Here is a 13,488-nt window from a genome sequence, read left to right as displayed (position 1 = left end):
TATATACATATTTATATATACTTCATCACCATCTCCTATATACATATTTATATATACTTCATCACCAGGTACACCATGATCTCCTATATACATATTTATATATACTTCATCACCATCTCCTCTACACATATTTATATATACTTCATCACCAGGTACACCATGATCTCCTAAATACATATTTATATATACTTCATCACCAGGTACACCATGATCTCCTATATACACATATTTATATATACTCCATCACCATCTCCTCTACACATATTTATATATACTTCATCACCAGGTACACCATGATCTCCTATATACATATTTATTTATATATACTTCATCACCATCTCCTCTACACATATTTATATATACTTCATCACCATCTCCTCTACACATATTTATATATACTTCATCACCATGTACACCATGATCTCCTAAATACACATATTTATATATACTTCATCACCAGGTACACCATGATCTCCTATATACATATTCTATTTATATATACTTCATCACCATCTCCTATACACATATTTATATATACTTCATCACCAGGTACACCATGATCTCCTGTACACATATTTATATATACTTCATCACCATCTCCTCTACACATATTTATATATACTTCATCACCAGGTACACCATGATCTCCTGTACACATATTTATATATACTTCATCACCATCTCCTCTACACATATTTATATATACTTCATCACCAGGTACACCATGATCTCCTGTACACATATTTATATATACTTCATCACCATCTCCTATATACATATTTATATATACTTCATCACCAGGTACACCATGATCTCCTAAATACATATTTATATATACTTCATCACCATCTCCTCTACACATATTTATATATACTTCATCACCAGGTACACCATGATCTCCTATTTACACATACTCTATTTATATATACTCCATCACCATCTCCTCTACACATATTTATATATGCTTCATTATCATGTACACCACCATCTACTGTACACATATTTATATATACTTCATCATCATGTACACCACCATCTACTGTACACATATTTATATATACTTCATCATCATGTACACCACCATCTACTGTACACGTAAATATATATTTCATCAAACATCACCAAGTACACCACCAATACATACATACATATATGATGTAGTATAAGTACATATATGATGTAGTATAAGTACATATATGATGTAGTATAAGTACATATATGATGTAGTATAAGTACATATGTGATGTAGTATAAGTACATATGTGATGTAGTATAAGTACATATATGATGTAGTATAAGTACATATGTGATGTAGTATAAGTACATATGTGATGTAGTATAAGTACATATGTGATGTAGTATAAGTACATATGTGATGTAGTATAAGTACATATATGATGTAGTATAAGTACATATGTGATGTAGTATAAGTACATATGTGATGTAGTATAAGTACATATATGATGTAGTATAAGTACATATGTGATGTAGTATAAGTACATATGTGATGTAGTATAAGTACATATATGATGTAGTATAAGTACATATGTGATGTAGTATAAGTACATATATGATGTAGTATAAGTACATATGTGATGTAGTATAAGTACATATGTGATGTAGTATAAGTACATATATGATGTAGTATAAGTACATATGTGATGTAGTATAAGTACATATGTGATGTAGTATAAATACATATATGATGTAGTATAAGTACATATATGATGTAGTATAAGTACATATGTGATGTAGTATAAGTTCATATATGATGTAGTATAAGTACATATATGATGTAGTATAAGTACATATATGATGTAGTATAAGTACATATATGATGCAGTATAAGTACATATATGATGTAGTATAAGTACATATGTGATGTAGTATAAATACATACGTGATGTAGTATAAGTACATATATGATGTAGTATAAGTACATATGTGATGTAGTATAAGTACATATATGATGTAGTATAAGTACATATGTGATGTAGTATAAGTACATATGTGATGTAGTATAAGTACATATGTGATGTAGTATAAGTACATATATGATGAAGTATAAGTACATGTATGATGTAGTATAAGTACATGTATGATGTAGTATAAGTACATATGTGATGTAGTATAAGTACATTTGTGATGTAGTATAAGTACATATGTGAAGTAGTATAAGTACATATATGATGTAGTATAAGTAGATCTATAAGTAGATGTAACCTGAGTGAGGACAGCAACACTGATGTCTTGACCGCTGACTTCAAAGATCAAACTGTTGAGCTCCTCAGGAGGAAGTGGACTACACAACAACACAACAACAACACAAAAACACACAAATAAGTGAAAGAACGTGTTGTGAACTACTAATAATGTTTATGACTTACACTGTGAACTACTAATAATGTTTATGACTTACACTGTGAACTATTAATAATGTTTATGACTTACACTGTAAACTACTAATAATGTTTATGACTTACACTGTGAACTACTAATAATGTTTATGACTTACACTATGAACTACTAATAATGTTTATGACTTACACTGTGAACTACTAATAATGTTTATGACTTACACTGTGAACTATTAATAATGTTTATGACTTACACTGTGAACTATTAATAATGTTTATGACTTACACTGTGATGACTCTCTCTCTGGGCTCAGGAGGAAGACCGACTGTTATCTGCTTGTGGTGAGAAATAAGGTCTGTGCATGCCTACACACACACACACACACACACACACACACACACACACACACACACACACACACACACACACACACACACACACACACACACACACACACACACACACACACGCACACACGCACAGTTGATTTAAAACAAGTCCTACAATGTGCAGTATTGTGATTAGCCACTAGAGGGAAGTATAACATTTAAACGTGTTCTTTTCTATTCTCATGAAGTTTATTTGACAACAAAAAGAATATCCTTGGATTTTGATGCAAAATAAACTTATGATATGTGCAACATGATTATGTCAATCAATAAATGTATTTATATTTATATATATATAGTGTTTACAGTAATAAATTATAGATAATCATAAGTGTTTACAGTAATAAATTATAGATAATCATGTGTGTGTGTGTGTGTGTGTGTGTGTGTGTGTAATCATTAGTAATGCAGCAGCCTAGTTGTGAATGGCAGGGTCCCTGCTATCACATGTTGATAAAAATATAACATTTACATAATAAATCAACTCCAGGCTTCCCAAATGCTGTAATAAATGAAGCATGATGAGTTGACTTGAAACTGTTTAATGTTGCACTTTTTATATGCAAAAGAAAAGTTTTGTCATTTTATTTCATCTGAGCAACAACTTGAGGCAGTTTAATGTTGATTAACGTGGGCAGAATTATTATAGTGTTCCCAATGTTAAAAGGATAAAGCCATTGTTTACAAATTTGGTAAATAAATAACTAAAAAATGTTTATTTTGTTGTTTTCTTACTGTACCGAAAATGAACCAAACCGTGACCTCTAAACTGAGGTACGTACCAAACTCAAATTGTTGTGTACTGTTACACCCCTAGTGTTTACAGTAATAAATGATAGATAATCATAAGTGTTTACAGTAATAAATTATTGCTATTCATAAGTGTTTTCTTTAATAAATGATATATTATCATAAGTGTTTACAGTAATAAATAATTGATAATCATAAGTGTTTACAGTAATAAATGATTGATAATCATAAGTGTTTACAGTAATAAATGATTGATAATCATAGGTGTTTACAGTAATAAATTATATATTATCATAAGTGTTTACATTAATAATTGATGATCATAAGTGTTTACAGTAATGATTGATAATCATAAGTGTTCACAGTAATAAATGATGGATTATCATAAGTGTTTACAGTAATAAATAATTGATAATCATAAGTGTTTTCTTTAATAAATGATATATTATCATAAGTGTTTACATTAATAAATAATTGATGATCATAAGTGTTTACAGTAATAAATGATTGATAATCATAAGTGTTTACAGTAATAAATGATTGATAATCATAGGTGTTTACAGTAATAAATTATATATTATCATAAGTGTTTACATTAATAATTGATGATCATAAGTGTTTACAGTAATGATTGATAATCATAAGTGTTCACAGTAATAAATGATAGATTATCATAAGTGTTTACATTGATAAATAATTGATGATCATAAGTGTTTACAGTAATAAATGATTGATAATCATAAGTGTTTACAGTAATAAATGATTGATAATCATAGGTGTTTACAGTAATAAATGATATATTATCATAAGTGTTTACATTAATAATTGATGATCATAAGTGTTTACAGTAATGATTGATAATCATAAGTGTTCACAGTAATAAATGATTGATAATCATAAGTGTTTACAGTAATAAATGATTGATAATCATAGGTGTTTACAGTAATAAATTATATATTATCATAAGTGTTTACATTAATAATTGATGATCATAAGTGTTTACAGTAATGATTGATAATCATAAGTGTTCACAGTAATAAATGATAGATTATCATAAGTGTTTACAGTAATAAATTATTGATAATCATAAGTGTTCACAGTAATAAATGATAGATTATCATAAGTGTTTACTGTAATAAATAATTGATAATCATAAGTGTTTACAGTAATAAATGATTGATAATCATAGGTGTTTACAGTAATAAATTATATATTATCATAAGTGTTTACATTAATAATTGATGATCATAAGTGTTTACAGTAATGATTGATAATCATAAGTGTTCACAGTAATAAATGATAGATTATCATAAGTGTTTACAGTAATAAATTATTGATAATCATAAGTGTTCACAGTAATAAATGATAGATTATCATAAGTGTTTACTGTAATAAATAATTGATAATCATAAGTGTTCACAGTAATAAATGATAGATTATCATAAGTGTTTACAGTAATAAATGATTGATAATCATAGGTGTTTACAGTAATAAATTATATATTATCATAAGTGTTTACATTAATAATTGATGATCATAAGTGTTTACAGTAATAAATGATAGATTATCATAAGTGTTTACAGTAATAAATAATTGATAATCATAAGTGTTTACAGTAATAAATGATTGATAATCATAGGTGTTTACAGTAATAAATTATATATTATAAGTGTTTACATTAATAATTGATCATCATAAGTGTTCACAGTAATAAATGATAGATTATCATAAGTGTTTACTGTAATAAATGATTGATAATCATAAGTGTTCACAGTAATAAATGATAGATTATCATAAGTGTTTACAGTAATAAATGATTGATAATCATAAGTGTTTACAGTAATAAATGATAGATTATCATAAGTGTTTACAGTAATAAATGATTGATAATCATAAGTGTTTACAGTAATAAATGATTGATAATAGAGATGTCCAATAATATCGGCCTGCCGATATTATCAGCCGATAAATGCGTTAAAATGTAATATCGGAAATGATCAGTATCGTTTTTTTTATTATCGGTATCGGGTTTTTTCTTTTTATTATTATTAAATCAACATAAAAAACACAAGATACACTTACAATTAGTGCACCAAGCCAAAAAAACTACCTCCCCCATTTACACTCATTCACACAAAAGAGGGTTGTTTCTTTCTGTTATTAATATTGTGGTTCCTACATTATATATCAATATATATCAATACAGTCTGCAAGGGATACAGTCCGTAAGCACACATGATTGGTCCACTAATAGTACTAACCTTTAACACTTCATTTGACTCATTTTCATTCATTACTAGTTTCTATGTAACTGTTTTTATATTGTTTTACTTTATTTTTTATTCAAGAAAATGTTTTTAATTTATTTATCTTATTATTATTTTTTAAAAGGACCTTATCTTCACCATACCTGGTTGTCCAAATTAGGCATAATAATGTGTTAATTCCACAACTGCATATATCGGTTGATATCGGTATCGCTTGATATCGGTATCAGTAATTAAAGAGCTGGACAATATCGGAATATCGGATATCAACAGAAAGCCATTATCGGACATCCTTAATTGATACTCATAAGTGTTTACAGTAATGATAGATGATCATAAGTGTTGACAGTAATAAATGATAGATAATCATAAGTGTTTAGAGTAATAAATGATATGTTATGATGAATAATAAATGAGAGTAGTGACTAACCTCAGAGAGAACCTCCACTCTCTTGTGTAATATTCCAGAAATGTATCTGATGAGAGCCCACTCCTTGTTGGCTCCTGCCTGCACATAAACCTCCTCCAGCAGCACCCGCACACTCACACTCACACCTGGCAGCTCCACCGGCCAATCAGCTCCTCTGTTGTTGTTAGCAGCACAGTCTTACACACACACACACACACACACACATTCTATCTTCTTGTTGCTGTTGTGATGCTTACTTCATGACGTAGAGGACATAAAGAATGTCTGCTTGGTCCTGCAGAGAAGGACATTCCTTCAGTTGCTGCACCAAACTGCCAAAGTCTGTCTTTCCTTCTGCGTCTTTAGGCAGGTGAAGATCTGCTGCACTAAGAGCCTTCAGAGGGAAATACAACGTTCTAACATGAATACAACCTTCAAATTGACCTTCTAACATGAATACAACCTTCAAACTGACCTTCTAACATGAATACAACCTTCAAATTGACCTTCTAACATGAATACAACCTTCAAACTGACCTTCTAACATGAATACAACCTTCAAACTGACCTTCTAACATGAATACAACCTTCAAATTGACCTTCTAACATGAATACAACCTTCAAACTGACCTTCTAACATGAATACAACCTTCAAACTGACCTTCTAACATCAATACAACCTTCAAACTGACCTTCTAACATGAATACAACCTTCAAACTGACCTTCTAACATGAATAAAACCTTCAAACTGACCTTCTAACATCAATACAACCTTCAAACTGACCTTCTAACATGAATACAACCTTCAAACTGACCTTCTAACATGAATACAACCTTCAAATTGACCTTCTAACATGAATACAACCTTCAAACTGACCTTCAAACATGAATACAACCTTCAAACTGACCTTCTAACATGAATACAATCTTCAAACTGACCTTCTAACATGAATACAACCTTCAAACTGACCTTCTAACATGAATACAACCTTCAAACTGACCTTCTAACATGAATACAACCTTCAAATTGACCTTCTAACATGAATACAACCTTCAAATTGACCTTCTAACATGAATACAACCTTCAAACTGACCTTCTAACATGAATACAACCTTCAAACTGACCTTCTAACATGAATACAACCTTCAAACTGACCTTCTAACATGAATACAACCTTCAAACTGACCTTCTAACATGAATACAACCTTCAAATTGACCTTCTAACATGAATACAACCTTCAAACTGACCTTCTAACATGAATACAACCTTCAAACTGACCTTCTAACATGAATACAACCTTCAAACTGACCTTCTAACATGAATACAACCTTCAAACTGACCTTCAAACATGAATACAACCTTCAAACTGACCTTCTAACATGAATACAACCTTCAAACTGACCTTCTAACATGAATACAACCTTCAAACTGACCTTCTAACATGAATACAATCTTCAAACTGACCTTCTAACATGAATACAACCTTCAAACTGACCTTCTAACATGAATACAACCTTCAAACTGACCTTCTAACATCAATACAACCTTCAAACTGACCTTCTAACATGAATACAACCTTCAAACTGACCTTCTAACATGAATACAACCTTCAAATTGACCTTCTAACATGAATACAACCTTCAAACTGACCTTCAAACATGAATACAACCTTCAAACTGACCTTCTAACATGAATACAACCTTCAAACTGACCTTCTAACATGAATACAATCTTCAAACTGACCTTCTAACATGAATACAACCTTCAAACTGACCTTCTAACATGAATACAACCTTCAAATTGACCTTCTAACATGAATACAACCTTCAAACTGACCTTCTAACATGAATACAACCTTCAAATTGACCTTCTAACATGAATACAACCTTCAAATTGACCTTCTAACATGAATACAACCTTCAAACTGACCTTCTAACATGAATACAACCTTCAAACTGACCTTCTAACATGAATACAACCTTCAAATTGACCTTCTAACATGAATACAACCTTCAAACTGACCTTCTAACATGAATACAACCTTCAAATTGACCTTCTAACATGAATACAACCTTCAAACTGACCTTCTAACATGAATACAACCTTCAAATTGACCTTCTAACATGAATACAACCTTCAAATTGACCTTCTAACATGAATACAACCTTCAAACTGACCTTCTAACATGAATACAACCTTCAAACTGACCTTCTAACATGAATACAACCTTCAAACTGACCTTCTAACATGAATACAACCTTCAAACTGACCTTCTAACATGAATACAACCTTCAAACTGACCTTCTAACATGAAATAGAACCTTCAAACTGACATTAAATATAATTTTTAAACATGAAATAGAACATTCACACATGAAACAGAACATTCAAACGTTAAATATAATTTTTAAACATGAAATAGAACATTCACACATGAAATAGAACATTTCAACAGAACATTCATAACAGAACATTTACACTTGAAACAGAACATTCACACATGAAACAGAACATGTAAACAGAACATTCACACATGAAACAGAAAATGTAAACAGAACATTCACACATGAATTAGAACATGTAAACAGAACATTCACACATGAAACAGAACATTCACACATGAATTAGAACATGTAAACAGAACATTCACACATGAAACAGAACATGTAAAGAGAACATTCCCACATGAAACAGAACATTCACACATGAATTAGAACATGTAAACAGAACATTCACACATGAAACAGAACATGTAAAGAGAACATTCCCACATGAAACAGAACATTCACACATGAATTAGAACATGCAAACAGAACATTCACACATGAAACAGAACATTCACACATGAATTAGAACATGTAAAGAGAACATTCACACATGTAAACAGAACATTCCCACATGAAACAGAACATTCACACATGAATTAGAACATGTAAAGAGAACATTCACACATGAAACAGAACATTCACACATGAATTAGAACATGTAAAGAGAACATTCACACATGAAACAGAACATTCACACATGAATTAGAACATGTAAAGAGAACATTCACACATGTAAACAGAACATTCCCACATGAAACAGAACATTCACACATGAATTAGAACATGTAAAGAGAACATTCCCACATGAAACAGAACATTCACACATGAATTAGAACATGTAAAGAGAACATTCACACATGAAACAGAACATGTAAACAGAACATTCACACATGTAAACAGAACATTCACACATGAATTAGAACATGTAAAGAGAACATTCACACATGAAACAGAACATGTAAACAGAACATTCACACATGAAACAGAACATGTAAAGAGAACATTCACACATGAAACAGAACATTCACACATGAATTAGAACATGTAAACAGAACATTCCCACATGAAACAGAACATTCACACATGAATTAGAACATGTAAAGAGAACATTCACACATGTAAACAGAACATTCACACATGAATTAGAACATGTAAAGACAACATTCACACATGAAACAGAACATGTAAACAGAACATTCACACATGAAACAGAACATTCACACATGAAACAGAACATTCACACATGAATTAGAACATGTAAAGAGAACATTCACACATGAAACAGAACATTCACACATGAAACAGAACATGTAAACAGAACATTCACACATGAAACAGAACATTCACACATGAAACAGAACATGTAAAGAGAACATTCACACATGAAACAGAACATTCACACATGAAACAGAACATGTAAAGAGAACATTCAGACATGAAACAGAATATTCCCACGTTACAGAACATGTAAAGAGAACATTCACACATGAAACAGAACATTCACACATGAAACAGAACATGTAAAGAGAACATTCACACATGAAACAGAACATTCACACATGAATTAGAACATGCAAACAGAACATTCACACATGAAACAGAACATTCACACATGAATTAGAACATGTAAAGAGAACATTCACACATGTAAACAGAACATTCCCACATGAAACAGAACATTCACACATGAATTAGAACATGTAAAGAGAACATTCACACATGAAACAGAACATTCACACATGAATTAGAACATGTAAAGAGAACATTCACACATGAAACAGAACATTCACACATGAATTAGAACATGTAAAGAGAACATTCACACATGTAAACAGAACATTCCCACATGAAACAGAACATTCACACATGAATTAGAACATGTAAAGAGAACATTCCCACATGAAACAGAACATTCACACATGAATTAGAACATGTAAAGAGAACATTCACACATGAAACAGAACATGTAAACAGAACATTCACACATGTAAACAGAACATTCACACATGAATTAGAACATGTAAAGAGAACATTCACACATGAAACAGAACATGTAAACAGAACATTCACACATGAAACAGAACATGTAAAGAGAACATTCACACATGAAACAGAACATTCACACATGAATTAGAACATGTAAACAGAACATTCCCACATGAAACAGAACATTCACACATGAATTAGAACATGTAAAGAGAACATTCACACATGTAAAGACAACATTCACACATGAAACAGAACATGTAAACAGAACATTCACACATGAAACAGAACATTCACACATGAAACAGAACATTCACACATGAATTAGAACATGTAAAGAGAACATTCACACATGAAACAGAACATTCACACATGAAACAGAACATGTAAACAGAACATTCACACATGAAACAGAACATTCACACATGAAACAGAACATGTAAAGAGAACATTCACACATGAAACAGAACATTCACACATGAAACAGAACATGTAAAGAGAACATTCACACATGAAACAGAATATTCCCACGTTACAGAACATGTAAAGAGAACATTCACACATGAAACAGAACATTCACACATGAAACAGAACATGTAAAGAGAACATTCACACATGAAACAGAATATTCCCACGTTACAGAACATGTAAAGAGAACATTCCCACATGAAACAGAACATTCACACATGAAACAGAACATGTAAAGAGAACATTCACACATGTAAAGAGAACATTCACACATGAAACAGAATATTCCCACGTTACAGAACATGTAAAGAGAACATTCACACATGAAACAGAACATTCACACATGAAACAGAACATGTAAAGAGAACATTCACACATGAAACAGAATATTCCCACGTTACAGAACATGTAAAGAGAACATTCCCACATGAAACAGAACATTCACACATGAAACAGAACATGTAAAGAGAACATTCACACATGTAAAGAGAACATTCACACATGAAACAGAATATTCCCACGTTACAGAACATGTAAAAAGAACATTCCCACATGAAACAGAACATTCACACATGAAACAGAACATGTAAAGAGAACATTCCCACATGAAACAGAACATTCACACATGAAACAGAACATGTAAAGAGAACATTCACACATGTAAAGAGAACATTCACACATGAAACAGAATATTCCCACGTTACAGAACATGTAAAAAGAACATTCCCACATGAAACAGAACATTCACACATGAAACAGAACATGTAAAGAGAACATTCACACATGAAACAGAACATTCACACATGAAACAGAACATGTAAAGAGAACATTCACACATGTAAAGAGAACATTCACACATGAAACAGAATATTCCCACGTTACAGAACATGTACAGAGAACATTCCCACATGAAACAGAACATTCACACATGAAACAGAACATGTAAACAGAACATTCCCACATGAAACAGAACATTCACACATGAAACAGAACATGTAAAGAGAACATTCACACATGAAACAGAACATTCACACATGAAACAGAACATGTAAAGAGAACATTCACACATGTAAAGAGAACATTCACACATGAAACAGAATATTCCCACGTTACAGAACATGTACAGAGAACATTCCCACATGAAACAGAACATTCACACATGAAACAGAACATTCACACATGAAACAGAACATTCACACATGAAACAGAACATGTAAACAGAACATTCACACATGAAACAGAACATTCACACATGAAACAGAACATGTAAACAGAACATTCACACATGTAAAGAGAACATTCACACATGTAAAGAGAACATTCACACATGAATTAGAACATGTAAAGAGAACATTCACACATGTAAACAGAACATTCCCACATGAAACAGAACATGTAAAGAGAACATTCCCACATGAAAGAGAACATTCACACAGGAAGTGGGAGATGTCAAGGTGAAGGTGAAGGTGAAGAAGAAGAAGAAGAAGAAGAGGAAGTGTAATACTTTGTGTGTCCTGGCAGCAGCATGAAGGTTGTGAGGGAGAGGTAGAAGGTTGAGAGACTTGCGATGTTTGCTCATGAGCGGAGTGACAGGAAGAAACATGGACGACTCTGAAAAATAGTAATATGATCTCATAAAATACATCATATTTCAACACATCATAATACTAAATGATATTTGGTCATTAATAATTATACACTTATGCAACACTTTTACTTTGGAATACAACACACTACTGTGTGTGTGTGTGTGTGTGTGTGTGTGTGTGTGTGTGTGTGTGTGTGTGTGTGTGTGTGTGTGTGTGTGTGTGTGTGTGTGTGTGTGTGTGTGTGTGTGTGTGTGTGTGTGTGTGTGTGTGTGTGTGTGTGTGTGTGTGTGTGTGGACATACTGGGCATGTGCAGACCCTGAACCTGTGCCATGAAGGACAGGATGTCTCTGGTTGTGTGTTGAGCACTGAAGACGTGCTGCTGCCCCCTCTGGATGGGAGGAAGATGACATGTGCTGGCAGTGATGTGGAGCAACTGAGTCAAGTACTCATCAAACACGTCCTTGGAGGACGAGGAGGAGGAGGAGGAGTCTACAACCACACACAACATATTCATAACTCATTTATTCACTGTGTAACATTCATAACTCATTTATTCACCTGTAACATTCATAACTCATTTATTCACCATGTAACATTCATAACTCATTTATTCACTTTGTAACATTCATAACTCATTTATTCACTTTGTAGCATTCATAACTCATTTATTCACTTTGTAACATTCATAACTCATTTATTCACTTTGTAACATTCATAACTCATTTATTCACCGTGTAATATTCATTACTCATTTATTCACCTGTAACATTCATAACTCATTTATTCACTGTGTAACATTCATAACTCATTTATTCACCTGTAACATTCATAACTCATTTATTCACTGTGTAACATTCATAACTCATTTATTCACTGTGTAACATTCATAACTCATTTATTCACCGTGTAATATTCATTACTCATTTATTCACCTGTAACAT

At 31.7% G+C, this 13,488-nt stretch overlaps 1 protein-coding gene and 1 long non-coding RNA gene across 3 annotated transcripts in view; one reads left to right on the top strand and one right to left on the bottom strand.

Moving 5' to 3' along the window:
* Nucleotides 1-12,987, top strand: part of LOC133615826 (uncharacterized) — a 13,529-nt gene extending 542 nt beyond the window's left edge. The window contains exons 3-4 of the long non-coding RNA XR_009816778.1: nucleotides 2,672-2,711; nucleotides 12,861-12,987. This is a non-coding gene — a long non-coding RNA (uncharacterized lncRNA). The remainder of the gene's footprint in view (nucleotides 1-2,671; nucleotides 2,712-12,860) is intronic.
* The window catches only part of phka2 (phosphorylase kinase, alpha 2 (liver)), a 65,903-nt gene that overhangs the window by 19,465 nt on the left and 32,950 nt on the right, over nucleotides 1-13,488 (bottom strand). For both annotated transcript variants that reach the window (XM_061974641.2, XM_061974642.2), the window contains exons 19-24: nucleotides 12,848-13,036; nucleotides 12,462-12,568; nucleotides 6,431-6,567; nucleotides 6,195-6,348; nucleotides 2,644-2,723; nucleotides 2,224-2,302 (exon numbers count right to left, since the gene is read on the bottom strand). In XM_061974641.2, coding sequence (XP_061830625.2) covers nucleotides 2,224-2,302; nucleotides 2,644-2,723; nucleotides 6,195-6,348; nucleotides 6,431-6,567; nucleotides 12,462-12,568; nucleotides 12,848-13,036 — 746 coding nt within the window. The remainder of the gene's footprint in view (nucleotides 1-2,223; nucleotides 2,303-2,643; nucleotides 2,724-6,194; nucleotides 6,349-6,430; nucleotides 6,568-12,461; nucleotides 12,569-12,847; nucleotides 13,037-13,488) is intronic.

Source organism: Nerophis lumbriciformis, linkage group LG15, assembly GCF_033978685.3.
Source record: "Nerophis lumbriciformis linkage group LG15, RoL_Nlum_v2.1, whole genome shotgun sequence".
NCBI lineage: Eukaryota > Metazoa > Chordata > Actinopteri > Syngnathiformes > Syngnathidae > Nerophis > Nerophis lumbriciformis.
This window is presented reverse-complemented; position numbering and strand designations above follow the sequence as displayed.